The following is a 27291-nucleotide window of genomic DNA, read 5'->3' as shown; positions in this document are numbered from 1 at the left end:
TTCTCTGCAGATGCTTATTTTCAAAATATGTTTAAAATGCTGAAGGGAGTGAAGATTTTGAAAAAGGCATTTAATTCAATTTGGCATCCCGGAAGGAATGTAAATCTGCTACAAAGTGAAGTGGATGGGCAAATATATGCGGCACTCGAGCCCAAGTGTTTAATCCAAGTGCAAATCAAGACGAATCCATCAAGCCTGAAATAAAAAGTAGCATGCAGCAGATGTATTTCAGGGAAAAGAAGATCGACAAAGTATTTTGTCTTGCTCCTTTCCCACTCCTGCACAAGTAACACTGACTCGCCTGCTAGCCTGGAGAAAAACACCCAGTGCAGGGAGTCAGGCGGTAGCACAGCAGGTTAAGCGCACATGGAGCAAAGCGCAGGGACCGGCGCAAGGATCCCGGTTCGAGCCCCGGCTCCCCACCTGTAGGGGAGTCACTTCACAAGCAGTGAAGCAGGTCTGCAGGTGTCTGTCTTTCTCTCCCCCTCTCTGTCTTCCCCTCCTCTCTCCACTTCTCTCTGTCCTATCCAACAATGATGACATCAATAACAACAACAATAAAAAAACAACAAAGGCAACAAAAGGGAATAAGTAAACATAAAAAATAAAAAAGAAATAGAAAAAAATGAGTGTATATTTAAAAAATAATAATAAAATAAAATAAATACCCAGTGTAGCATGTAAAGTAAAATCTTTTTTTTCTCTTTTTTTATATTGTTATTTATTTATTATTTGTCAGGAAATTGTGAGGAGCCTCACAAAGCACCCTGCATTTTTCTGCCTCCAGTAGCCTGGCATTCCTTAAAACATTAAGCCAGGTCTCCCTGCTCCACCCTGCATTCCTGATACTATGGTCTATCTGCATAATCATTGTTTTGCCTGAAAGATCCCCACCCATTCCATTCCTTTGATCTGTCTTCTTTCTACCCTCAAGACTCTCCCTGCCTGCAGGGTATTATTAATCCTACCAGTTAAAACCCTCACAACAGTTGCTAAGGAAGTTCCATACTTCCCAGCCCCCTTTTGCCTTTCTCTGCCCCTTTCCTAGCCATTTCCATTTCCAACTTACCACTTCCGGGTCTGCCCTTTAAAAGCCTTGGCTCTCTGACTAATAAAGTTGTTGCACTGCCTTGCCGCCACGAGTCTGTTCCTGAGTCATCCCCCTCACATGTCGCTGAGTGAGTAGCAGCCCAGGCTGGCTACGGTCGAGTTCTCTCCAACCCAGAGAGTACGTGCCCAGGAAGAGGCACCCCCACGCTAGCCTGGCAATTATTATTGGATAGAGACAGAAATTGAGAGGGGAGGGGGAGATAGGGAGAGAGACAGAGAGAAACACCTGCATCCCTGCTTCACCACTTGTGAAGTTTTCCCCGAGGTGGGGACCAGAGGCTTGAACCCAGGTCCTTGTTTACTGTAATGTGTGCGCTTAATCAGGTGCACCACCATCTGGCCCCATAAAGTAAAATCTCCTAAAAAAAAAAAAAGTGGGGAGTTGGGTGGTAGCACAGCAGTTTAAGCACACATGGCACAAAGCGCAAGGACCAGCGGAAAGATCCCAGTTCGAACCCCCAGCTCCCCACCTGCAGGGGAGTCACTTCACAGGCAGTGAAGCAGGTCTGCAGGTGTCTGTCTTTCTCTCCCCCTCTCTGTCTTCCCCTCCTCTCTCCATTTCTCTCTGTCCTATCCAACAACGATGACATCAATAACAACAACAATGAAACAACAAAGGCAACAAAAGGGAATAAATAAAATAAATAAATAAATAAATAAGTGGGAGCCAAGTGATGGCGCACCTGGTTAAGCGCACACATTACAGTGCACAAGGACTCAGGTTCAGGCCCCTGGTCCCCATCTGCAGGGGGAAAGCTTCATGAGTGGTGAAGCAGGCCTGTAGATATCTCTCCCTCTCTACCTCCCCCTCCCCTCACAATTTCTCTCTGTCAAAAAAAAAAAAGTGAGGAAAAAATAGAGGGGCACCAGAGCAGCACTCTGTTCTTTCTCTCTCTCTTTAAATAATCCCCCCCACACACACACACACACGTGTATGAGATTTTTGCTGGGGTTTCACACCTGTATAATTCCACTGTTCCCACCAGACTTTTTTATACATATAATTTTATTAAGGGAGTTAATGGTTTATAGTACAGTTATTGACACATGGGAAAAATATCTCCTATCACCATGATAGGTGTCTGCAAAACCCTCTCACTCCCAACTTAGGTCCCTTTCTACCATCCTGCACCTGGACCCTTCCTTCACCTTTTTTTTTCCCCAGAGCCCTGTTCATTTCTGGATGATGATGATGATGCAGGGGACTGAAGCTGCGACTTTGGAGCCTCAGGCATAAGAGTCTGCATAATCATTATGCTGTCCCCCACCCTTCACCTCATTTTGGATGGAGCTTGAAGGAATCCTGTTTTTAGTGAAGTAAGCCAAAAAATACAGGATGATCTCACTCACAGGTGAAATATAAGAAAAAAGAACAGAAAGAAAGAACACCAGACTTTTTTTTTCTTTTTTTTTTTTTTGGATAGAGTATGAGAGGGAGAGAGAGAGAGAGAGAGAGAGACTGAGACCGCAGCACAGCTCCACTACTCATGAAGCTTTTACCCACTGCTTTGTAGTCCCATGTAATGGCCAGGGGCTCAAACCCAGGTCCTGTGCTCTACTGGGTGACAAAAGTCTTTTTTGTTCTTTGAGATGTTAGCATCTTTGTACCAGGTGGTGGCATACATGGTTAAGCGCACACATTACAGTGCACAACGACCCAGGTTCAAGCCCCTGATCCCCACCTGCTGGGAAAATCTTCACAAGCAGTGTAGAGCTGCAGACGTCTCTCTGTCTCTCTCCCTCTTTACCCACTGTGCCACCGCCTAGACCACAAGCTTCTCTCCCTATTTATCTCCCCCCTCTCAATTTCTGGCTGTCTCTATCCAATAAGTAAAGATAATTAAAAAAGAAAAAAAAAGATTGATGACATCCTCAAGCATGGGCTTATTAATGGTAAGAAAAAAAAAGAGGGAGCTGGGCGGTAGCACAGCAGGTTAAGTGCACATAGTACAAAGTGCAAGAGGTGGCATACGGATCCCAGTTTGAGCCCCCAGCACCCCACCTGCAGGGGGGTCACTTCCACAAGTAGTGAAGCAGGTCTGCAGGTGTCTGTCTTTCTATAATAACAACTATAATAATAACTACAACAATAACATAACTACAACAACAGTAAAAAAAACAAGGGCAACAAAAGGGAAAATAAATAAATAAGAAATATTTTTAAAATGTTAAAGAGAGAGAGAGAGATGTTAGCATCTCAGACTACTCTTTCCTAATCATAAACCAAAAACTAGGCTCACAAGGCTGCTCAGTGGTATATCACATGTGCAAGGCCATGAGGTCATTCCCCAGTGTCACATTTAAAAAGAAAAAAGTTGGGGGAAGGTCCATGAAATAGCTCACTGGGGTACTTTTTTGCTTTGTCACGTATACAATCCAGTTCAAACGTGGTCCCCTCCATACTGAAGGAAGCTTCAGAAGCAAAATGATCTCCTTAGAAGTGGGTGACCGATTCCTTTCTGATTGACTTCTAAACCAATTTCTTTACAGACTGGTAGCTGCAACCTTCAGAGGAACTGTTTAGTGAACAATATAGACCCTTAGTTCCCTCACAGCAGCTATTTCTTTCTCCCTCACTCCACTAGGCTTGGACTCAGCTTCCCAAGCACCCAGCAGAGAGTCTGGCTTCAATGAGGACCAATTGGGAAACTCGAGGAAAGCTATAAACAAAGAAAACTCATTGTTTTTTCCAAAAGAGATTAAAAAAAAGTAAAGTTCCAAGCAAGGAACAACTTTCTGCTCTAAGAATTATAGGTTTCATGAACCACAAAATAGAGGTAACAGATCATGTGCACATTCATGAACAAAAATTAATATTTAAGGACATGAAACTTGCTGTCAACTTCTGCTTCTTGTGGCACTGAGCTGGGGCGTCTCTCTCTCCAACAACAACCAGATGCAGCCTCTATCTGGTGGGTCTGCAGGCTGCTCATAGCATGGCAGGCCTGCACTCAGTGCAACACAAGCAGCTCTCAGCACTTCCTCCCCTTCTGGCAAAGGCAGAGTGTCTCTAAGAAGCCATTCCTTTCAGACAGAGTCAGACAGGAAAGCTTAGTAATTACCAAACGATAGTGGAGAACATTGAAGTAAGCAGAAACTAGAGGACAAGTGACATATTGAATAAGGAAATGGCACCAGGAGAGGTTTCCGTGTATTTCATTGAAATAATGGCTATGATTTTTTATATTTATGCGATGCAAGAAAATGAACATTCAGATCTCAGATTTAAGCATGTAGGTCTCTTTCTCCCATCTAACTACTAACCAGGCCCAACCCAGCTTAGCTTCGAGATCAGACGAGATCGGCATGTTCAGGGTGGTCTGACCATAGAGAAGGTCTTTTCCCACCATACTTTCCAGGTAGCCTGAGTCTGAGCCTAAATAATATGTTGTTTTATAATACCTCACTCTCACATACTTGTTATTCTAAACCTGAAATTATTTCACGGCAATATTTTAAGTATCCAATTCTCCTTTCTTCTCACCCTTTTCAGACTGGATGTGAATGTCAGTGGAGAAAGCAACACAGTACAGATGACAACCACAACAACAGCCAGACAGGCCTGGAGGTGTTCAAGTTATCAATGGGAACAAACCATTGTGATGTGAAATTCTTCTTGCGTAGGATGCCAGTTTCCTGAGACAGCAGTCATGAACACTGCACGGTAAAGGTTTTTAGCATGTACCAAAAATACTGGTTGACACTGTCACAACTACCTTAAGGTTAACTGAGTTACTAAAGAAAAGATGCAGACGACAGGGCTACAGGTATGCTCACAGAATTTACGAAGCTGAGCCTAATGCTAAAGCTATTTTCCTGTGTGTCATCATTAAGCTCTACTCATCTGTGAAGATCCGCCCTTGGCAGTGGCGCACCCGGTTAAGCGCACATATTACCAAGGATCCATATTCAAGCCCTCACTCCCCACCTGCAGGGGGGATACTTCAAGAATGGTGAAGCAGGAAACAAACAAAAAAAAAGAATGGTGAAGCAGGTCTGTCGGTGTCTGCTTCTCTCTCCCTCTGTATCTACCCCAGCCCTCTCAACTTCTCTCTGTCCTATCCAATAAAATAGAAAGAAACTAATAATAGTAATACTAATATGCCCTTACAATGACTTTTATGCTCCTACAATCAAAATAGACCTGTAGGGAGTCAGGCGGTAGCGCAGTGGGATAAGCGCAGGTGGCGCAAAGCACAAGGACCGGCGTAAGGATCCCGGTTAAAGCACCAGGCTCCCCACCTGCAGGGGGGTCACTTCACAGGCGGTGAAGCAGGTCTGCAGGTGTCTGTCTTTCTCTTCCCCTCTCTGTCTTCCTCTCCTCGTTCCATTTCTCTCTGTCCTATCCAACAACGATGACATCAATAACAACAATAATAACTACAACAACAATGAAAAAACAACAAGGTCAAGAAAAAGGAAAATAAATAAATATAAAAAATAGACCACCTGCTATATTCTACTGTAACATCCTATAATTTTCCCCTTTTTAATTCTGTCTTTTTAATTTGTTTTCCCCCTTTTTGTTGCTCTTTTTAAAAATTGTTGTTGTTATTATTGTTGTTGGATAGGACAGAGAGAAATCGAGAGAGGAGGGGAGACAGAGAGGGGGAGAGAAAGACAGACACCTACAGACCTGCTTCACCACCGGTGAAGCTACCCTCCTGCAGGTGGGGAGTCAGGGACTCGAGCCAGGACCCTCACGCTGGTCCTTGCACTTTGTGCCATGTGTGCTTACCCACTGCACTACTGCCGGCCCCCCTTTTTTATTTTCTTTTTTTTTTATTTTTTTTCATTTTTTCTTTTAATCTATATTTATTGGATAGAGACAGCCAGAAATCAAGAGGGAAGGGGGTGATAGAGAGGGAGAGAGACAGAGAGACACCTGCAGCACTGCTTCACCACTTGCGAAGCTTTCCCCATGCAGGTGAGGACCTGGAGCTCCAACCCAGGACCTTGTGCATTGTAATACATGTGCTCAACCAGGTGTGCCACCAGCTGGCCCCCCTTTTTTATTTTCTAACTTTTAGTTAGAAGGACAGAGAGAAGTTGAAGGGGACAGAAGATGGGTAGGAAGAGACACAGAGACACCTGCAGCACTACTTCACCATTTGTGAAGCTTCTCTTCTGCAGTTTGGGACTAGAGGCTTGAACCCAGGTCCTTGTGCATGATATCTATCCAGCCCCACACATCTTATAACTTTACATTTTTGTTTGATCACAGTGGAAAAGTGAGAGGGATAGGAGGAAAAAGAGACAGAGGTGAAGGAGATGACAGAGAAAGAAGTACATTCTATATCACAACTTAAGACAAAGAGGCATTAGACCAACAAGTTTTTATAATATACAGCAGACTCTGATATGTTTAATTCTGTTTGTTTGTTTAAGGGTTTATTTATTAACGTGAGAAAAAAGAAAGAGAACCAGAGGATCACTCTGGCCTATGGAACGTTGAGGATCAAACTCAGGACCTCATGCTTATAACTTCAACACTAGTCACTGCATCACCTTCTGGGCCTCCTGTTTTTGTTTTGTTTCGGGCCAGCAAGATCAGTCACTTGAACAGTGTACTTTGTCATGTGCACAAACCAGATTTAAGCCTGTCCACCCCTCATACTAAAGGAAACTTCTCTGCTATAGTGTCTTTCTCTTGGTCTCTGTAGCTGTTTCTCTTTCTATCTGAAAAAGTTGGCCTGGAGCATTGAAACCCCAGTGATAACAAAAGGTTGGGCAAACAAGCCATCTTAGAGCTGACTCTTTGTAGTTTATGGTGAATGCAATCTGCTCTGTGCCTCACAGGAGAGAAGGAGACTCATTCATTCATCCTGTAAACTGCATGCTGGCTCTAAATTCTAATGTTCCCACTATCTCACAGCCTTCATGAGGAAAGAGTCATTCTTCCTGTTTCTTATATGGGAAACCTGAGGGCAACAGAAGGGAATGGACTGTGAACTTGACATAAATAGGTCTGGTTCCTTTTTGGAATTCAGAATGTGAAGTAAACAGGGAACTTGGCCTTTCAGAAAATTTTGTGGAAATGCTGAATAGGTTTCATAGATGACTCTGGATGAAAAAGTGGTAGAGACACAGAAAAAGCAGAAATGAAAATGGGCAGGGTGGGAATGTCACTACCAGCTGGCATCGGGCACAAGCAGGAACAGCTGCACTGAGAAAACTGACTTCAGGAGAGGTCAGGGGTTCTGGGGCTATGGACCCACCGTGGATCCAGCTTAGGCAGGGACTGAGGCAAAAATCAAAGGATTAGACTGGATGGTGTAGATCATGTCCACCCATGCCCCCACCTTGCCTCCTGCCTGCAGTGGACAAAGATCTCTAGTAGGTGGAAAGCTGACATGCCGCTGGGGACCAAGAAGTGTGGCTCAGGTCCAACAACTCCCTCACCTCATCCCAGAGGAAGAACCCTTGCAGCCGTGGCTGTGCCCTGACCAAGAGGGGAATACCCAACAAGTGGACAGAGGTCAAATAATAGTATGATGTGGTCAAGCTGGATAAGAAATATGGCAATGATTTTGGAAAGATTATGTGGGGGGCTGGGCAGTGGTGCACCAGGTTGAGCACATATAGTACAAAGCTCAAGGACCTGCGTAAGGATTCAGGTTCAAGCCTTTGACTCTCCACCTGCAGGAGGGGATGCTTCACAAGCAATGAAGCAAATCTGCAGGTGTCTTTTCTCTCCTCTATCTCCCCCTCCTCTCTCAATTTCTCTCTGTCCTGTACATTAAAATGGGGAAAAAAATGGCCACCAGGAACAGTGGATTCGCAGTACCAGCACCAAGCCCCAGCAACAACACTTTAGGCAAAAAGAAAAAAGAAAAGAAAAGAATGAAAGATTATGGGCTGGAAAAAATGGGGTTTGGAGTCAGAGGACTTGATTTGTTTTGTTCTCTGTTCATGGGACATATAATCACTAGAACTTAGTATGATGTGATTAGTTCTGAAATAAGCAATAGAGAAACATGGGCCCCAGAAGCTGACAGAGAACATGGGACCAGGGGCCAGGTGGTGGCGTACCTGGTTGAGTGTATGTGTTACAATGCACAAGGACCCAGGTTTGAGACACTTGCAGGGGGAAAGCTTTACAAATAAGTGGTGCAGCAGTGCTGCAGGTGTCTCTCTCCCTTTCTATCACCCCCTTTCCTCTTGATTTCTGGCTGTTTCTATTAAATAAAGAAAGATAGAAAAAAAGAACATAGGAGCAAGGAATAAAGGCACAGATGATCACAGTCCACAGGATGGTGATTTTTACATGTGCAGGGACTGCAGAAGGTCAGAGGAGGGCATCTACTCTCACTTGAAGATGTTCAAGGAAAAAAGCTGCAGTGATGGTGCCTTGTCTAGTTCCTGGTAGCATTTTCTCAGATGGTAAGTGGTGGGGGAAAGTCTTTCAGTCATAGGGAGTAATAACTGAAAAGTGCAGGAATTAATAAAATACTTAAATTCTGCAACTATAGCTGATTCCTACTAGCTAGGGTGGAACTTGAAATGGCGGTATGAGATGGAGCTTCACAATTCCTCTACTTCATGACACTGTACAAGTCAAGTAATCTATCTGTTAGCTATATATTAAAAAAAAAAAGTCACAGGACCAGCTAAATAGAGAGGAGCTTATTGGCTAAAAATGACTAAGAACCGTTACAATGTGTGTGGATTGTTTGAGCCCCCCCCATCCCTTCCTACAGAGGGAAAGCTTTGCGAGCAGTGAAGCAGTGCTGCAGGTGTCTCTTTATCTCCCCCCTCCTTTCCCTCTCGATTTCTGGCTGTCTCTATCCAATAAATAAAGATTATATTTAAAAAATGACTAAGAATTCTAAGTATGTCCTGACAGCATGTACTATAGAGCAAGCTTTAAAAAAAAAGTGGGGGGAAGTAGGGCTGGGAGATAGTTCACCCAATAGATTGTATGCCTTACTATGCACAAGGTCCTGGGTTCCATCCCTGGTACTACATGGGAGCACCATGGATGGACTGAGGGAGCTCCAGGGATGGTGGAGTGATGCTGTAATGTCTCTCCTCTCTGTTGGTCTCTCCTCTCTGTTGGTCTCTCCCTCACACCTCTGTCTCTCACAAAATAAATAAGTTATTTTAAATATTTTGTTTATTTATTGACATAAGATAGGGAAAGGGGTGGGCAGTTGCGCAGTGAGTTAAGCGCACATGGCCCTAAGTGCAAGGACTGGAGCAAGGATCCCAGTTCAAGCCCCCAGGTCCCCACCTGAAGCGGGGTCACTTCATGGGCGATGAGGTAGGTCTGCAGGTGTGTGTCTTTCTCTCCCCTTCTCTATCTTCCCCTCCTCTCTCGATTTCTCTCTGTCCTATCCGACAACAACAGCAATGGCAACAATAACAACAACAAGGGCAACAAAATGGGAAAATGGCCTCCAGGAGCAGTGGATTCCTAGTGCAGGCACCGAGCCCCAGCAATAGCCCTGGAGGAAAAAAAAAAAAAAAAAGGAGAGAAAGAACCAGAGCGGCATTCTGTCATATGCAATGCCAGGAACTGAATTTGGGACCTCATACTTACAAATCCAACACCCTAGGTGTTGGGTAGTATGCCAGCTTCTCCAGCTTAAAACTTCTGTCTCTAATCCTACTTAACTAAGCACCGGCATGCCTGCAGGGCATTGGTTTGATCCCACTTAAAACTGCGGTCTATTTACATAAACCACTGTTAACTAAGCACCACCTTCCCTCCAGGGCATTGGTTTAATCCCCACTGGTTCAAGATGTCTTTTTGCTCCGCCCCCTCTCCTTGTCACACCCTGATTTTCACCAATCTCTTTTTTAGCTCCACCCTCTCTACATCACACCCTGTTGCTTTCCAGCTGCGAGCTGCGGGAGTTCCAGAGTGTCTCTCCTACAACGTTAGTGCTGCACGAGTTCCTGATCCCTCTCCCACGCAGCAGCCTAGATTGGCTCCAGTTGAGTTCTCTCCAACCCAGAGAGCACTTGCTCGAGAAGAAGCACCCTCAGGCTATCCCAGCACCTAGGTGTTGTGCCATCTCCTAGGTTGCAATCAGTAATTTGATTGTTAGAGGTAAAGAGACAGAGAGAGAGAGACCCCTCTCTTTCCTTTCTTGGCTTTCCCCATAGACAAAAACAGAATGGAGAATCAAGAGGGAAAGACACCTGTAGCACTGCTCCACCACTTACGACCCCTCTCCCCATTGCAGGTGGGACAGGGGTTTTGAACTTGGGTCGTGGCACATGATAACATGCGCACTCTACAGGCCAGAGCCATCGCCTCGTTTGCAAAATTAAGTAACATTCTTTGCTGTTTTTTATTTATTTGTCATGAGACTGGCACCTGGGACCTTGTGCTCCAGAATGAAATGTTTTACCACAGCGCCACCTCCTGGGCTATGAATAAGAGTCTTTCAACGCTCAGAAGTCTTAAGACATTGAAGGGGAGGAACGCGCAATGCAGCAGGAATTTGCAAAACCCGGGACCACGCCTCCCTGCCGCCCGCCTCCTTCCAACTCCACTTCCGGTCCCTCCTCTGGGACCCGCCCCTCTTCCGGCCCCGCCTCTAAGACCTGCCCCTTTTCTTGGTCCCTCCCACCAATAACCCGCCCCTCTTCCGGTCTCTCCCCCAACCTAGGCGGCTCGCTTCCGGTTAGTAAGTGAGTCTCTGCCCCTTTTACCTGTCCCGTGTGGGTTGCGGAACGGGGAGCCACGTGGCCTACCCCCGGAAGTGACGCCTGGTCATCCCACAAGGAAGTGACGTCAGGAGTGCCCTTGACGGGCGGGGAGGGCCGGCCGTGCGCCACTGGCCAGCACTGCGGGGAGGTAGGAGTTCCGCGGGGCTTGCTCCTGCTGGTGCGGCCGCACCTTCGTGCGCTGGCCAGCGGCTTGCCGGGAGGCCGTGCCGAGTGGGGGGGAACCTGCCCCTGGGAGAACCGCGTTCCTAGGCGCCATCCAACCCTCCCTGTCCCCTCTGCACTGCTGTCCCTTAAGTGTTTCGTTCCCCTCACACTGCGGTTCCTGTGCCCCTTGGTTCCTCTATTGCTCACCGCTGCCTCTTTCACGATCATTTGACGACCTTTCTTAATATCCTATGAAAACTTGTTTTAAAAATGTTATTTTTTTAACATTAACGAGAGAGACAGAAATAAAGACCACAGTACTTCTCAGCTCTGGCTTATGGGGTGCGGGGGGATTGAACCTGGGGCTCTGGAGCCTCAGGCATGAAAGTCTTTTGCATAGGCACTGTGCTGTCTCCCTCATCACCATTAAAACTTTCAGGTGCGATGCTCGAGTGAGGACTTAACAGGTGAGCCTGGGTTCTCACGTACTCTTAGTAGCTGGAGGTCTTTGGTTGGGCATGTTACAGCTGCCTAAGCCTCGGCTCCCTGGTCTGCATGAGCTATGCCATTGGCCCGGTGTAAGGACTAAGATGCATTTGCAAGGCACATGGCCCTTAGTTCTCCATAAGTGATGGTTTCTCCTACCCTTCTATTGCAACTTCCATCTATGTCCTAGATTTATTGTGGGGTTGTCAGTTCAGTTTTTCTATCCAGGTTTACCATTGTCCTTCCCTTTGATTCTCAATCTTCGCTCACCTCTACTTTTATATATTGGGGCATATATTTAAGTGAGAGAGACCAGCTGTTCTGCCTTATGGTAGTGCGGGGAATTGAGCCCAGAGCCTCAGGCATGAAAGACTTGTAGAATCATTATGCTGTTTCTCCCTTCCTATGTTTGTATATCGTTTCTTTTTTTATATATAAATGATTTTTCTTACATATTTTATTTTTGAGAGAGATGCAGAGAGAGAAGACACAGAGAAACTGCCAGAGCACTGCACAGCTCTGGTTTATTGTGTGTGGTGCGGGGCATCGAACCTGGGACTTGGGAGCCTCAGGCATGAGAATCTCTTTGCGTAACCACCATGCTGTCTACCCTACCCTATACATTGTTTCTTTACACTTCTGGCCACTTACCTTTTTGAGAACACACACCCTCCCTTCTTTTTTCTTTTGTGTTGATTTCCTGTTGTCAGTCTCAGTTTGTCTACCTTCTTCCCTCACAGATGGCTCAGCGACTTCTCCTGAGGAGGTTCCTGGCCTCCATCTCCTGGAAGCCCCCTCAGGCTAGGTTGGCACCACTGTGCTCCAGGGCCCTGCCGACCCCACAGCACAGCCCTAGTGGCCTGGCAGTCATACCCAGCCAAGTGCGGTCAATATTCACCACCAAGGTCTCCACAACAACTTTTAACATCCAGGATGGACCTGACTTTCAAGACCGAGTTGTCAATAGTGAGACACCAGTGGTTGTGGATTTCCATGCACAGTAAGTCCTGGGGGTCAGCGGAAGACTGGGTAACCCATGGTTGGTTATTTCTTGAGTGTCTGCTGTGTCCCAGTACTGTATCTGACTTTTCTTATATGTGACTTATTACGTGCTCAGTCACTGGAGTGTGACCTGGTAGGGCACAGAGAAGTAAGCAGTCTAAAAATTGCTGAGACATATCTTCATTGTGAACCAAAGCAGAAAAAAATAGGACTATGGGATCATCCAACTTTTGGTGTCTACCAGTTCCTGGTCCTGCAGATAAGTTTATTTTATTTTAACATCTTGCCACCAAAGCTAGGAAGGACTGGCAAAGGTTATCCATGCCACCAGCATCCAGGGGGTGGCAGGGCTTTCATGTTAGGGCGGAAGGATTTTGTTTTTAGCAACAGTTAGCTTGGCCTTTTTAATTTCTAAACCTTTTTGGCCTAGGAAATATTTTTTAAAAATTTGGACAAGTTGCTTAGTATGTGGCATTGAGTGAAGGTAGTGTAGCTAGAATTATAGGTTGGGAGGCCTTCTAAGCAAGTTGTCTCAGTTTTCTATTTTTTTTTAAATATTTATTTATTCCCTTTTGTTGCCCTTGTTGTTTTATTGTTGTAGTTATTATTGTTGTTGTCGTTGTTGGCTAGGACAGAGAGAAATGGAGAGAGGAGGGGAAGACAGAGGAGGAGGAGAGAAAGACAGATACCTGCAGACCTGCTTTACCGCCTGTGAAGTGACTCCCCTGCAGGTGGGGATCCGGGGTTCGAACCGGGATCCTTATGCCGGTCCTTGTGCTTTGCGCCACCTGCGCTTAACCCGCTGCGCTACAGCCCGACTCCCAGTTTTCTATTTTTTTCTCTGACTCACTGTGTTGCCTTGGGCAGGCCATTTGATGTCCTTGTGCCTCCCTTTCACCATTTGTAATGGAAAACAAGGTCTTGAAGTTTGGGTGGTTTTTAACCAGAGCACTGCTCGGCTCTGGCCTCTAGTGGTCCTGGAGATTGAACCTGGGACCTCAAAGCCTCAGGCTGGAAAGTCTTTTGTGTTCCACTATGCTGTTTTCCTGCCTCAGTAAGATTTACAGTACCTGCACCATGAATCCACTGCTCCTAAAGGCCATTTTTTTTCCCCCTTTTGTTGCCCTTGTTGTTGTGGTTATTATTGTTGTTGTCGTTCGTTGTTGGATAGGACAGAGAGAAATGGAGAGAGGAGGGGAAGACAGAGGGGGACAGAAAGATAGACATCTGCAGACCTGCTTCACTACCTGTGAAGCGACTCCCCTGCAGGTGGGGGGCTGGGGGGCTCGAACCAGGATTCTTACACCAGTCCTTGAGCTTTGCGCCACCTGTGCTTAACCCACTGTGCTACTGCCCAACTCCCGGAATCACTCATTAAACTCAGACCATTTAGTTGTTTTTTTTTGTTTGTTTTTTTTTTGCCAGAGCACTGCTCAGCTCTGGCTTATGGTGATACGGGGGATTGAACCTGGGACTTTAGAGCCTCAGGCACAAGAATCTCTTCGCATAACCATTATGCTCTCTACCCTGCCCCACCTTTTAGCTTTAAGTCCCTATTACAGTATATTTTTCTTACATAATCATGGAGTTAGTGAAGTAACCATTGTAAGAGTTTTGAAACACAGGAAGAGGCATATCTTTCAGAAGTCGAGGCTTGTGAAAATACCCCAGTTGCAGAATCTTCTGGCCTGGCTGTTTGGTCTGTTAACATTACAGGTTAATATTCAAACACTGTAAAGAGAGATAATAAGTACAAAAGATCCCTCAGAAAGATGTGAGCCACAGAAGGACCTGAGGAGATAGTGGATCTAATGGTGAACACTCTAGTGACCGGACTCTCCCCTTTCCAGGTGGTGTGGCCCCTGCAAGATCCTGGGCCCGAGGTTAGAGAAGATGGTGGCCAAGCAGCAAGGAAAGGTGGTAATGGCCAAGGTGGACATTGACGACCACACAGACCTCGCCATAGAGTACGAGGTATGGATTGACGGCGGTGCCACAGGCCAGTCCTGCGAGAGTGCTTGGGACCACCGGTGAGGCAGTGTCGGGGGTTCATCAGGTAGTCAGTGAGGGTGGTTTTCTAGAGCTCCCAGGAGTTTCGAGTGCCTTGCAAATGTGAATCCTCTGATGCTCTTAGCTCTCTGCACCACCTTTAGGAAGTGGAAAACATACCCAGCACACCATGTTGCTCTGAACCTGGGATGACCATGTGTTCATCCAGCCACACGTTCAGTTAGAAGTAGCCTCACGGGAGTCGGGCGGTAACGCAGTAGATTAAGAGCATGTGGCACAAAGTGCAAGGACCAGCTTAAGGGTCCCAGTTTGAGCCCCCAGCTCCCCACCTGCAGGGGAGTCGCTTCACAGGCGGTGAAGCAGGTCTGCAGGTGTCTCTCTTTCTCTCCCTCCTCTCTGTCTTCCCCTCCTCCGTTTCTCTCTGTCGTATCTAGCAACGACATCAATAACAATAATAACTACAATAAAAATTAAAAAAAAAAAAGGGCAACAAAATAAATAAATATAAAGAAACAGTAGGAGCCTCAACGTGGCAGGCATTCACAACTGGACACAGAGAAGATGAGCTGCTCGTTTCCAAGCAGGTCTCTGTCCAGTGTGAGAGACCACAGGGAGACCGAGGAAATCAACAGATGGCAAGAAGTGCTCGAGAAGCCATTACAGCGGACAGAGGACTGATTGTTCTGGGAGGCTGGGAGGGGACCCTCTGAGCCGAGTCATGAAAGCTGCAGAGAGGACAGAAAGACACAGGGTAGTTTGATTGTTGTGCACTTGTTTGATTGTCACGTGCTAAGAAAGCCTAAAATGCCAGGTGCTGTACTTGGTGCCGGGGCCAGAAGCTGACTAAAGTCCCTGCCTTCATGGGACTCGTATTTTATTTTACTTTATTTGCTGCTGAGACCTCATATCTACACTGTTCCACTGCTCCTGACAGACTTTTTTTTTTAACTTCCGATAGACACAGAGAGAAAGAGACCCCATAGCCCTGCTCTACCATTCATGAAGCGTCCCCTTGGTGCCCTGCATGTTGCTTTAATGAGGTGCCAGGAACTTGAGCGTAGGTCCTTGTGCCTGGTGGACTGTGCATTCGACTGGATGAGCTGCTTCCCGAAACCCAGAGTCCACATTCAGTGCTTTAGGTGAGGCTCAGGAAGAGGGCCACCAAGCATGTGGTGAGGGGCAGCCTGTGAGCCTGGAGATGGCACATTGAGAGGGAGGGACGTTGTCCTTAGGGATGGGTGCCTGGGGAGGTTTCAAGCAGGAAGTGAGAGGAAGGAGCTTGCAGGGGGAGGGATCTGGACAGCCCGCTAAAGATGGGATTCTTGCAGAGCCAAGGCAGGGCCTGGTGGTCTAGGGGCTAGATCCGGCTCACTAACAACCTTGGTTTCATCCTCAAAGTGAAACGTACTAAACTGGATGTTGACGTTTGTTTGTTTACCTTACATACTTGTTTGGTTTGTTTGTTTCTGAGATTTTTAAACAAAATATTTCTACCCTTTTGTTGCCCTTGTTATTCTATTGTTGTTATTGATGTTGTCATTGCTGGATAGGACAGAGAGAAATGGAGAGAGGAGGGGAAGACAGAGGGGGGGAAGAGAAAGACAGACACCTGCAGACCTGCTTCACCGCCTGTGAAGCGATTCCCCTGTAGGTGGGGAGCCGGGGGCTCGAACCGGGATCCTTACGCCGGTCCTTGCGCTTGGCACCACCTGCGCTTAACCCTCTGCGCCACCACCCGACTCCCCTAAATATTTGTTTTTTCATGTGAGAATTTGACATGAGAAAGAGAGAAGCCGGAGCACCACTCTGGTACATGTGCTGGATATCAAACTGGGAGCCTCCGCCACACAAGTCTGCACTTGACCAGTTGAGCTATTGGGTTGATTTTTGTGTAGAAAAGCATAGCAAAAGACGCTGTAAGTTTTCAACAACCCATATGAAAGTCCAGGCTTAAATTCACTAGACCACTTCAAGCCAAAATGTCCATCCTCTGGAAGTTCAGTGAGTGATAGGAAATAACTCACCGGAGAGGAAGCAAGTAAGTAGGTGCAAGGCAGAAAAAACAACAAGCTTTCCCACTGATTGCTCGGTCAAGGGTACATCCGTGTTTATCCATCGCTCCCTGGGAGTGAGGGCCTGGCGTTCTGGTAAGAGCTGAGGACTGAAGCTCCTGGGCATCCCCAGCATGAGGGGCAGACTCCCTCCTGGCACTGGCCACTCCTCCAGCTTCAGTCTCAGCCAGTGGAACTTGGCAGCAGACACATTCTTCCGCTCTTCCCAGCTTATGCCAGGAACTGTGCTAACTAGTACAATACAGAGGAAGATAGCCCAGTTTCTTTTTATTAATTTGTTTATTCCCTTTTGTTGCCCTTGTTTCATTGTTGTAGTTATTATTGTTGTTGTTGGATAGGACAGAGAGAAATGGAGAGAGGAGAGGGAGAGAAAGATAGACACCTGCAGACCTGCTTCACCACCTGTGAAGCGACACCCCTGCAGGTGGGGAGCCGGGAGCTCGAACCAGGATCCTTAAGCTGGTCCTTGTGTTTTGTGTCACCTGCGCTTAACCCGCTGCACTACCGCTTGGCTCCCTGATAGCCCAGTTTCTGATGGTTGTGGTCACAGAGGTGGTAGAAATTCCAAGACCGGGGTCCAGACGGTAGCACAGCAGGTTAAGCACATATGACACAAAGTGCAAGAACCGATGTAAAGACCTTGGTTTGAGCCCCCGGCTCCCCACCTGCAAGGGGTTCACTTCACGAGCAGTGAAGCAGGTCTCTATCTTTCTCTGTCTCCCCTCATCACCTCATCCCAGCCTCGGTTTTATCAAGTCCTGGGTTGACGTCTTCACTGCAGTTTCAACAACAAGGGTTCTTCCTGGCCTCCTCCTCCACCCCTTCCCTTTCCTTCCTTCCTTCCTTCCTTCACACCTGTTCTTTTGGAAGAGAGCCTGAGTGAGAAGTTTCTTTTGTTGTTTTTTACATTTTTTAATTATTTATTATGTTTTTAAAACAGAGCGCTGCTCAGCTCTGGCTTATGGTGGTATGGGGGACTGAACCTAGGACTTGATGGAGCCTCAGGCATGAGAAGTCTATTGGCATAACCATTATGCTATCTACCCCCACCCCGAGTGAGAAGTTTCTATATCTCTTGAGATGGCCTTTTCCAAGGCATGAAGCTCTCTGCCAAAGGGGGGTGAATTTGTTGCAGAAGTGAGGCGCTTCCATCAGGAGAGCAAAGGGAAGGTCAACCAGGATCTCGGGCTTCACTTTCTGTCCACCCACCCCTGGACTCTGTACAGTGGATACTGTCTGCTCTGCTGTGTCCACAGGCTCTTGGCAGAAAGGCTGGGCATTTATTTGTTCATCATCTGGGTCTTGCCAACGAATGGCAGAGTGTCTGCTTTTCTCTGGGGTTTCTGCTGTGTTTTTACAGTTGGGGTATTTTCCTCTTACAGTCCTGTCTTTGGGGGCCAGGCAGTGGTGCACTGGTTAAGTGCACACATTACAGTGTAGGACTAGATCTAGCCCCTGGTCTAGATCTAGATCAGGACCTAGATCTAAGCCCCTGGTCTCCACTTACGGGGGGGAAGCTTTACAAGTGGTGAAGCAGGTCTGCAGGTGTCTCTGTCTCTCTATATATCCCTATCCCTATCTCTCTCTTTCCTCTAAACTTCTCTCTGTCCTATCAAATCAAATAAAGTGTATAAAAATAATAATAATAATAAAAGTGGTCCAGTAGGTGGCACAATTGGCAAAGCACCGGACTCTTATTAAGCAGGAGGTCCTGAGTTCAGTCTCTGGCAGCACGTGCACCAGAGTGATGTCTGGTTCTTTCTCTCCCTCTCTCTTCCTGTCTTTCTCACTAATAAAATGAGGTTTTAAAAAAAGAAAGGAAAGTACCCTTTTAGAAAGTATAGGAAAACAGCCAGAGAGTAAGGGAATAAAGGTCACCTATAACCTTACAAGCAAACAGAACCACTGTCAACATTTGGCAGAACTAGCTTGGGTTTTTACTTAAGGTTTTGGAGCTTCATTGCTCTTGGCCCTTTGCCAGGTAGAAAGGGAAGGCCACCATGGCACCGAGCTTCCCCCATGCTGTAGTGCTCTCATGTGGTGTGCCAGGGCCCGCCCGGGGTGAGGGTTTCACACCTGGGGAAGCAGCTGCCCTCCCAGGTGAGCTAGCCCATGGCTCCTCCCTCCCCCAAGTGTCCGTATAACCTGACAGGCAGTTCACTGAGGAATGGTATTTTATACTGGAGTGGACGCACGTGCTAGACTTCAGTCCTGTTTCCCAAATTGGGGGAGTATTCTGAGTCAGTGGTTCCTTCTTTCTTCCCTCCTTCCTTCCTTCCTTCCTTCCTTCCTTCCTTCCTTCCTTCCTTCCTTCCTTTCTTTCTTTCTTTCTTTCTTTCTTTCTTTCTTTCTTTCTTTCTTTCTTTCTTTCTTCTTACCAGAGCACTGTTCAGCTGTGGCTTATGGCAGTGTGGGGAATTGAACCCCGACTTTAGAGCCTTAGGCTCGAGAGTCTCTTTGCATAACCATTATACTATACCTTCTGCCCTTAGTCAGTGTTTCTCAAACATGACCATGACCTGGCATATTGGAAAAAAGCAAATACTGGTGAGTAGGTCCAGGATGAGCTGGGGATTTTTTTTTTTTTTTTTGCTTTCTTTTTTTACATTTTGTTATTTATGAAAGGAGACACTGAGAGAACCAGAGCATCCCTCCAGCACATGCAGTGCTGGTGGTCAGACTCGAGACCTGCTGGAAAGCCCAGTTCTGTGAGATTGTGCATTTCTGCCAGGTGAGCTTTTTGCTGCAGCGTCACACCAGACATCAAGAAAGAAGCTTGTGTTCTGAAGCTTTGGGCAGCATCTCAGCTCAGGCTGCCTCCTGTCAGCAAGGGGGGTTTATTATTTATTATTATTAATATTTTTCCAGGGCATTGCTCAGGTTTATGGTGGTACAGGGGATTGAACCTGGAGCCTCAAGAATGAGAGTCTTTGCATAACCACAATGCTGTCTCTCTCCCCCCTCTCTTTTTGAGGTGTATTCAGCTATTTTATGAGAGAGAAAGGTGCCAGGGGACTGCTCTGGCATGTACAGTACCAGAGATCGAATCTGGGACCTCACACGTCTGATTCTCACTGAGAAGCTGTCCCACTCATAAGAGAAGGATCACTGTTGTTAGTGCTTACTGGGCTTTGACAACCCACTGTCAGCTGCTACAGCTCCCCACTCGTCTTCTTTCTCTCTCTTTTTCTTTGCTTTTTCTTTGCTTTCTACTAGAGCAACCCTTGGCTCTGGCTTATGGTGGTGCTAGAGGTTGAACCTGGGACTCAGAACATCAGCACGAAGGCCTTGTGTAACCGTTATGCTAGCTCCTTAGCCCTCACACTAAATTTCAAGCCCTCAAAACACCATAGTCCACTCCTGCTCCCTTCCTCCCCTTGAGCCCATGGTTACTACCACCGGTGTCATTTCTGTCTCACTGGTTGTCTTTTCTAAAATGGGTTTTCGTTTTCTGTTTTATTTAATAAGACAGAGAATTTTAGAAAGGAGAGGGAGACAGAGAGGGAGAGGGTGGTCCAGAGAGAGTGGTCCGGAAGGTGGCGCAGTGGTAAAGCATTGGATTCTCAGGCATGAGGTCCCGAGTTCAATCCCTGGCAGCACATGTACCAGAGTGATGTCTGGTTCTTTCTTCTACTATCTTTCTTTCTCATTAATAAATAAATAAATTCTTAAAAAAAAAAAAAAAAAAGAGGGAGAGAGATAAGACACCTGCAGACCTGCTTCACTACTTGTGAAGCTTCTCCCCTGCAGGGGCTTGAACCCAAGTCCAAATGAGTCGGTGAGCTACACAGTATGTGAGAAGGCCCACACATCCCTGAGTTCATCCTGAGTTCTCTGGGTCTTTTTTAAGGGAGGGAGACTCCCTCAAAAAATTTCTGCTGTGATTTCTCACAGTGGAAGAAACACGGGTTGTACCCTGTGTCAAGCGCCACCTAAAGCAGTGATCTGGTGTGTGTGTGTATGGGGGGGTGAGAAAGAGTGAGAGAGGGAAAATCACCACAGCACCAAACCTCCAGTGTGGTGAGGGCCTGGTGCAAACCTGGGACAGATGTACACACACGCACACACACACACACACACACAGCAAAGCAGGCACACTGTCCAGGAGAGCCATCTTGCCCTTCGCGTCATTTGGCTTGTTTGTTGTTCTATAGTTGATTCAATAATTATTAACAAGATTATAAGATAACCGGTCCAATTCCATACAGTTTCCACACCACCAGAGTTCTGTGTCCCATCCCCTCCATTGGAAACTTCTCTATACTTTAATCCCTCTGGGAGTATGGATCGAAATTCTCTTTGGGGTGCAGAAGGTGGAAGGTCTGGCTTCTGTAATTGCATCTCTGCTGGACACGGACATTGGTAGGTTGATCCATACCCCCAGCCTACTAACAGCGTCTTTTCTCCAGTCTCTTGGTTCTCTCTCTGCTGCCAGTGGTGAAAGGGAAGTTGAAATCTTGTGTCTTGGCCACTCCTTATAAACTTAAGTCACACTTCCAGAAGAATGTGCCATGGACTTAAGAACTTCCACTTTAGGAAATGTTTACAAGGCCCAGCCCCTCCAGATCTGTAAGACAAAGGGAGCCACATCCTCCCTCCTGAGGGTGAAGGAAGTCCCATCACAGCCCAGGTATCCCTGAAATGGCCTGGAAAATCTAGTTTCTGAGTGTGAGAGAGTGTGTGTTTAAATCCAACCTTAGAAGAATGCTTTTGATCCTTGATTGATAATGGCTGAATAGTTCAGTCTGTATGCGAGCACACGCATGAGTTCACACATTTAGAGGCTGTTTGTTGACAGAGGCAGAGAGAAAGTGAAAGAGGCCGTAGCACCCAAGTTTCCTTCAGGATGGTGGGGGCCCAGCTCCTTAGTTATTTATCCTTTATTTTGGGAGCAGGAACCAGAGCATCACTCTGGCACATGTAGTGCTGGGAATCAGACTTGGGACCTCATGCTTGAGAGTCCAGCTCTTAACTACCACACCTCCTCCCAGGCTGCCTCATTCGGATTCTCGAGAAAAACTGTACTTCAGACCCCTTCAGTGAATGCAGTCTTGCTTAGAGGACACAGAATTAAGCAGACCATTTTTCATGCAAGCTGCCTGCACTGACCACTAGGGGGTGCAAAAGAGCGGGTCTCTAAGAGACCCTGGTGGCTGAGGTGGCGGCAAGCTTGACTGGGCCCTGGTACTTCTGCCACCTCACAGGCCAGAGATGACAATAGCAAGGACAGGAGCTTGTCCTTGTGGTTGGGGCCCCCCACAGGAAGGACCTGCTTACATCTTTTCTGGGAAGCTGCTCTCCACCTCTGTCCCAGGACAGTTCTTAAGGGAGCCTGACAGCACTGGCAAAGTCAGGAGCTGTCATTTGTGTTCATTTTAACTGCGATGTTGCTGTCTGTCCCCAAGGCCTCTAGGAGAGGGCTGCCAGACCTGCCATGTTTGTGATGGCACCTCAGAGGGGTGAGATGGCCCGGTCTGGCCTGAGGCGCTTTCAGTTTGTAAGTGGCATGATGTGCTCAGTGTGCAAGCTAAGATTTATTTGTGTAGGAGAGAGAGCACATGCCAGGGGTGGGACTTGGGGTCCTCTGCTTAACCATCACACCACCTCAGGCTGCTGCTGCTGCTGCTGCTGCTGCTGCTGCTGCTGCTGCTGCTGCTGCTGCTGCTTGCTAGGCAGAGAGAGGGCAAGACCACAGCACTGAGGCTTCTTTCAGGGGGCTGGGGCCGGACTCAAACCTGGGTTGTGCCCTCGACCTCCTCCGCTTTGCGGAATGAAGGACACACCACAGCAGCACTCTGCCATTCGCGCTGCCCTCCTAGTGGTGTCCGTGCTGCCCTCGTGTGGTGTCAGGGCTCAGACCCGGGGCCTTGCACTCACTCTCCTCTCATCTCACGGTCTCTGCTTTACGAGAAGGAGAGGGGCGCACCTGTTTAAGTCACAAGGACCTGACCCCCGCCTGCAGGGGGAAGCTTCACACGGGGTGAAGCAGTGCTGCAGGTGTCTATTTCTCCTTCTCTGTCCCCCTTCCCTCCCAAGTTCTCTCTGTACTATCAGATAAAATAAACTCAATGAGTGGTGAAGCAGGGCTGCAGGTGACTCTCTCCCCCTTCCCTCTCAGTTTTTTTTTCTTTATTGGGGGGAATTAATGATTTACAGTCGACAGTAAAATACAAGAGTTTGTACATGTGTAACATTTCCCAGTTTTCCACCTAACAATTCAACCCCCCACTAGGTCCTCCTCTGCCATCATGTTCCGGGACCTGGACCCCCCCACCCCCATCCCAGAGTCTTTTCTTTTGGTACAAGATACCACCCTCTCAGTTTCTCTCTGTCTCTATCTAATAATAAATAAATACATAGTACTAATAAACTTTACTTTTTTAAGATTTTATTTATTAATGAGAAATATAAGAGGAGAGAGAAAGAATCAGACATGACTCTGGTACATATGCTGCCGGGGGCTGAACTCAGGATCTCATGCTTGAGAGGTCAATGACTTATCCGCTGCACCACCTCCTGAACCACTAAAATAAACTTTAAAAATAGAATTTAAGGGCAGGGGGTAGACGGCATAATGGTTATGCAAACAGACTCTCATGCTTTAAAGTCATAGGTTCAATCCCCTGCACCACCGTAAACCAGAGCTGGTTAAAAAAAAAAGTGGGGCCAGGTAGTGGCACACTTGGTTGAGTGCACGTTAGAATGCACAAGGACCTGAGTTTGAGCCCCCTGGTCCCCACCTGTAGGGGGGAAATCGTCACGTGTAGTGAAGCAGGGCTGCAGGTGTCTCTGTCTCTCTCCCTCTCTATCACCCCCTTCCCTCTTAATTTCTGGCTATCTCTATCCAGTAAATAAAGACAATTTTTTTAAAAAGCTTAAGATAAAAAGATGGGGCTCCAGTGCCATGGCACTCCCATATGATGCCAGGGTTCAAGCTTGGGCCACATGCATGGCAAGACATGTCTCCTGCCCTGCCCACTGAACTCTCAGACCCAGTTTGAACTTTTTTTTTTAATATTTATTCCCTTTTGTTGCACTTGCTTTATTGTTGTAGTTGTTATTGATGTCATTGTTGTTGGATAGGACAGAGAGAAATGGAGAGAGGAGGGGAAGACAGGAGGAGGAGAGAAAGATAGACACCTGCAGACCTGCTTCACTGCCTGTGAAGCGACCCCCCTGCAGGTGGGGAGCCGGGGGCTCAAACCTGGATCCTTATGCCAGTCCTTGAACTTTGTGCCACCTGCGCTTAACCCGCTGCGCTACTGCCTGACTCCCAATTTGAACATTTTTAATGTTTCCATTAGGTTTTTTGTTCCTTTCTTTTTAATGACAGGGATAGTAGGAGAAAGAACCAGACATCACTCTGGTACATGTGCTGCTGGGGACTGAACTCAGGACCTCACGCTTGAGTCCAGCACTTTATTCACTGTACCATCTCCCAGACCACAAGATTATTTCTTATATCTGGCTTCCTGGGAATCTAGCAGGACAGCACTGAGGATATGCAAAGATGTGTCTGTGTAAATCACTGCTGTTACTTTGTAGTTAGCTTGTAAGAGAAGTCTTGTGTTTATCTTGTTTCTGTTTATTATCTGTTGTTCTGGTTGTTTAATGCCAGGCTGGGAGCCCAGGCAGCAGAAAAGGCATGGTGCCGCAGCAGGCTATGGCCTCATTTACATGCCATGTCATCTACACACGTCCCCGAGGGAGCTTGAGCCGTGCCTCAGAGGCCAAGAATGTAGCCTCCAAACCCCAGCAAATAACGGGCAGGTGCTCTCTGCCTGGCCCCTCCCCACACCGTCCAGTGGGTCCTGTTAGCCACTGCAGCTGTGAGCTTAATGGACTCTTGCAGGCCTGCGTTAGGCTTTGCTTTTAATGGTTTACTTACTGATGGGAAGGACGGAGTGTGGGACCAGAGCATCACTCTGGCACATTTGAAGCCAGGGATCAAACATGGGACCTCATGCCTGAGAGTCTTAGCACTTACCCACTGCACTGCCTGTTGGGCCACACATTTGGCCTCTCTGGTGTGGCCTCTGTCGTCGCATCTTTGAGAGCCCACTTCACACCATGCAAGGTCCTGACACCACCTCACTCAGCCCTGCTCCTTCTATCGGGTCCTTTAAAAGCTCCAATTTACTGAGGGGAATTCGGACTTACAGCACCAGAGTGCCCACAGTGGCCCAAGGCTGGGCCAGTCAGCTGCAGGGACTGAGCTAACCGCTCCTTCTCATCTGGAAGCTCCAAGGTAGATACTGTCCTTGCCGTTTTCCAGTGGGGGACACCAGCCTTTGAAGGTGGCATGATCTGGCTGTGGCCTCCAGCTAGTGGGCGGCAAAGCCAAGATGCAGACTCTCCTAGCTTCTCCTCCCCGCCTGGCTGCCCCTCAGAGGCTCCCACCCCAGCCTGCAGCTGTAAGGGTTATTTTCATTTCTCCTGTCATTCCAGCCAAACCACTGGGCCTCAGTGAGTCAGCTCTGTGGTCGAGGGAGGAAGGGCACTGCTGGGAGCCCATAACGGAAAGTTCTCCAGTGGGTGGACCTGGGCCCTGCAGCCCCCCTGCAGCTGAGGAAGGGCCCCACCCATGGCCATGGCCTGTCTCCCCACAGAGGGCTGGCAGTGAGAAGAGAGCTCACCTCTGAGCAACTCAGTCACCCTTATCTCTTCTACCTAGGTGTCGGCTGTGCCCACGGTTCTGGCCATGAAGAATGGGGACGTGGTAGACAAGTTTGTGGGCATCAAGGATGAGGACCAGCTGGAGGCCTTCCTCAAGAAGTTGATTGACTGACGAGCAGGGAAGAGTCCTGAGTGCCCTTGCTTGGGAGGGGCCCTGATAGAACTCAGCCCCCCCCCCACGCCTCCCCCCTCCTGGCTGACTCCTGTGGGCCCACGCTTTGGAGAGCAGGCCTCCTCGAGTGCTTCCACCTCGGCTAGCTGTCAGGGCGGCCGCCAGAGGCTCGGTGCTGCTGCTGTGGGGGCAGCCCTCTCCCCGCCCACTGCCTGCTCCCTCGGAGGCCGGGCACAGTCACAGATGCCGGGAGAGCCCCCAGCCCGCTGAGGTACGGCTTGCTCAGTCCCCAGCTCCCAGGCTCCTTAGCATCTGAACCCTGGGGTCGGGCCCACCTCCCTCCTGCATTTTTCTTTCCTGCTGCTGTTTTGTAAAAAAGAAAAAGAAACCCAAACAAGCGAGAGTAATATATAATTCTCTCATTTTTTGTAGGTCTGTAATAAAGAACTTTATGTGATCCTTTCCACTTCCTGCTGTGAAGAACAGACCCTGGGCCCCTCCCCCACACACACACACTAAGTGGCCCTGTATTCATCACCACTCCCCAGGCCCCACAGAGACACCTCCCCCTTTTGTCCCAGGCACAGGACAGAAAATGTGAGTTGGGCTGAGGGAGTCTGGCAGACACCTAACTCTGGAAGTCTCAAGGCACCACCTGCCCTCCCCAGGCATTAGCTGGCCCTTTGGTTCTCTGAGCAAGAAGCTCAACTGTGAATAAACCAGACTGGTAAAACTAGGGCTCGTACCGCCGACAGCTTCTGTTCCCTCTGGGCTCTGGAAGCCCTTCCCCAGGCTAGGCCGCGAGCTTTTCCCCAGGCTAGGCCGCGAGCCTAGGCCCAGGATAGGGAGCTTTTCTCCCCTGGCTTCTCCACCTTCTAGCTCTCAAGCAGCCCCTCCTGCCAGCACTACTGTCAGGTGGTCGGGATGCCTTCCTTCCCGCGCCTTCGGGTTTGCTGTCTGCAGGGCATCAGGGCTCCCGGGCCACTCAGCTGGGATTTCTGCCCAGACGCCGCTGCCTCTGGAGTTGGGCTCTTACGCTGATGTTTGTGATCCTTCTGGAGCTTCCTTCTCTCTTGGTTGGCGTGTGGCCTTTCCACTGAGCCCGAGAGAACAGGGCTTCCTTCCTGTGTATGTCCCAGAACTCTTCATCCTCAGGCCCAGGCTTCCTGCCCCATGTTTTCAGCTCCCTTTAGTCCACAGAACAGTGTGCCCAGCGGGCCAGGCTTGCTGGCCGGGAAAACCTGTATGTCCTCTGTCTCCCCCAGGAGCCAGGAGTGCTTGGCAACAGAAGTATCATGGCGCTCTGCACACCGCCTTTGGTCCTGGGGTGCCCCATGCACTGTTCTCGATGGCTGGCCTGTTACTGTGCCGATGACCTAAGTTATGCTGATTTGGGTGTTGTGTGTGTGTGTGTGTCGCTGTGACCTTGCGCATGTGCAGTTTCCCTGTTCCTGGCTGTTTTCATTCAGCCGGTGAACAATGAGAGACACCACAGCATCTCCGGTAGATGGTGCTCTGGGGTTCAGGCCGGGCCTGTGCACATGATCACTAGGGCCTGGCGCCTGCGGGACGTTCCTGACGGCCGGCCTGCCTGCCCTTTCCTTCCTTCCTCCTTTTCTATCTCAATATAGTAGTGAGGGAGAGAGACACCTTCGCCCCTTGTGAAGCTCCTTCCCCTACCCCACAGTTGAGGGCTTGAAGCCAGGTCCTTGCACATGGTGCTGTGTGCTCTCTACTGGGGTCACCGCTGCCCCTCTCCTCTCCCACCCATGAGCTTCTCTCTAGCCCTAGTCTGGGGTTCTCAAGGGGGAGCAGCCAAGCAGCCTCGGAAACACCGCAGGCCCAGGGTTGGTCAGCGGCACGCAGAGGGCAGATAAACCAGTGACAACTCAGTGAAGGAAGGCCATGAGCCAGGCTTGAGATGTGTGCCAGGTGCTAAGCCCCTGCCCCCGTGGCAGCCCAGTCCCCCCCGCAGGCTGCTGCCTCCAGAGCATGAGA

The 27291-nt window shown here is 48.3% G+C and overlaps 1 protein-coding gene across 1 annotated transcript; it reads left to right on the top strand.

Annotated features, from left to right (window-relative positions):
* Positions 1 to 12131: 12131 nt before the first annotated feature.
* Positions 12132 to 25750, top strand: TXN2 (thioredoxin 2). Its single transcript, XM_007519362.3, has 3 exons — positions 12132 to 12421; positions 14274 to 14397; positions 25180 to 25750. Exons 1-3 carry the CDS (start codon positions 12162 to 12164, stop codon positions 25291 to 25293), a joined length of 498 nt encoding a protein of 165 aa, XP_007519424.1. The 5' UTR covers positions 12132 to 12161; the 3' UTR covers positions 25294 to 25750.
* The last annotated feature ends 1541 nt before the right edge of the window (positions 25751 to 27291 follow it).

The sequence above is a fragment of the Erinaceus europaeus genome, chromosome 4 (assembly GCF_950295315.1).
Source record: "Erinaceus europaeus chromosome 4, mEriEur2.1, whole genome shotgun sequence".
In the NCBI taxonomy this organism is placed as follows: domain Eukaryota; kingdom Metazoa; phylum Chordata; class Mammalia; order Eulipotyphla; family Erinaceidae; genus Erinaceus; species Erinaceus europaeus.
This window is presented reverse-complemented; position numbering and strand designations above follow the sequence as displayed.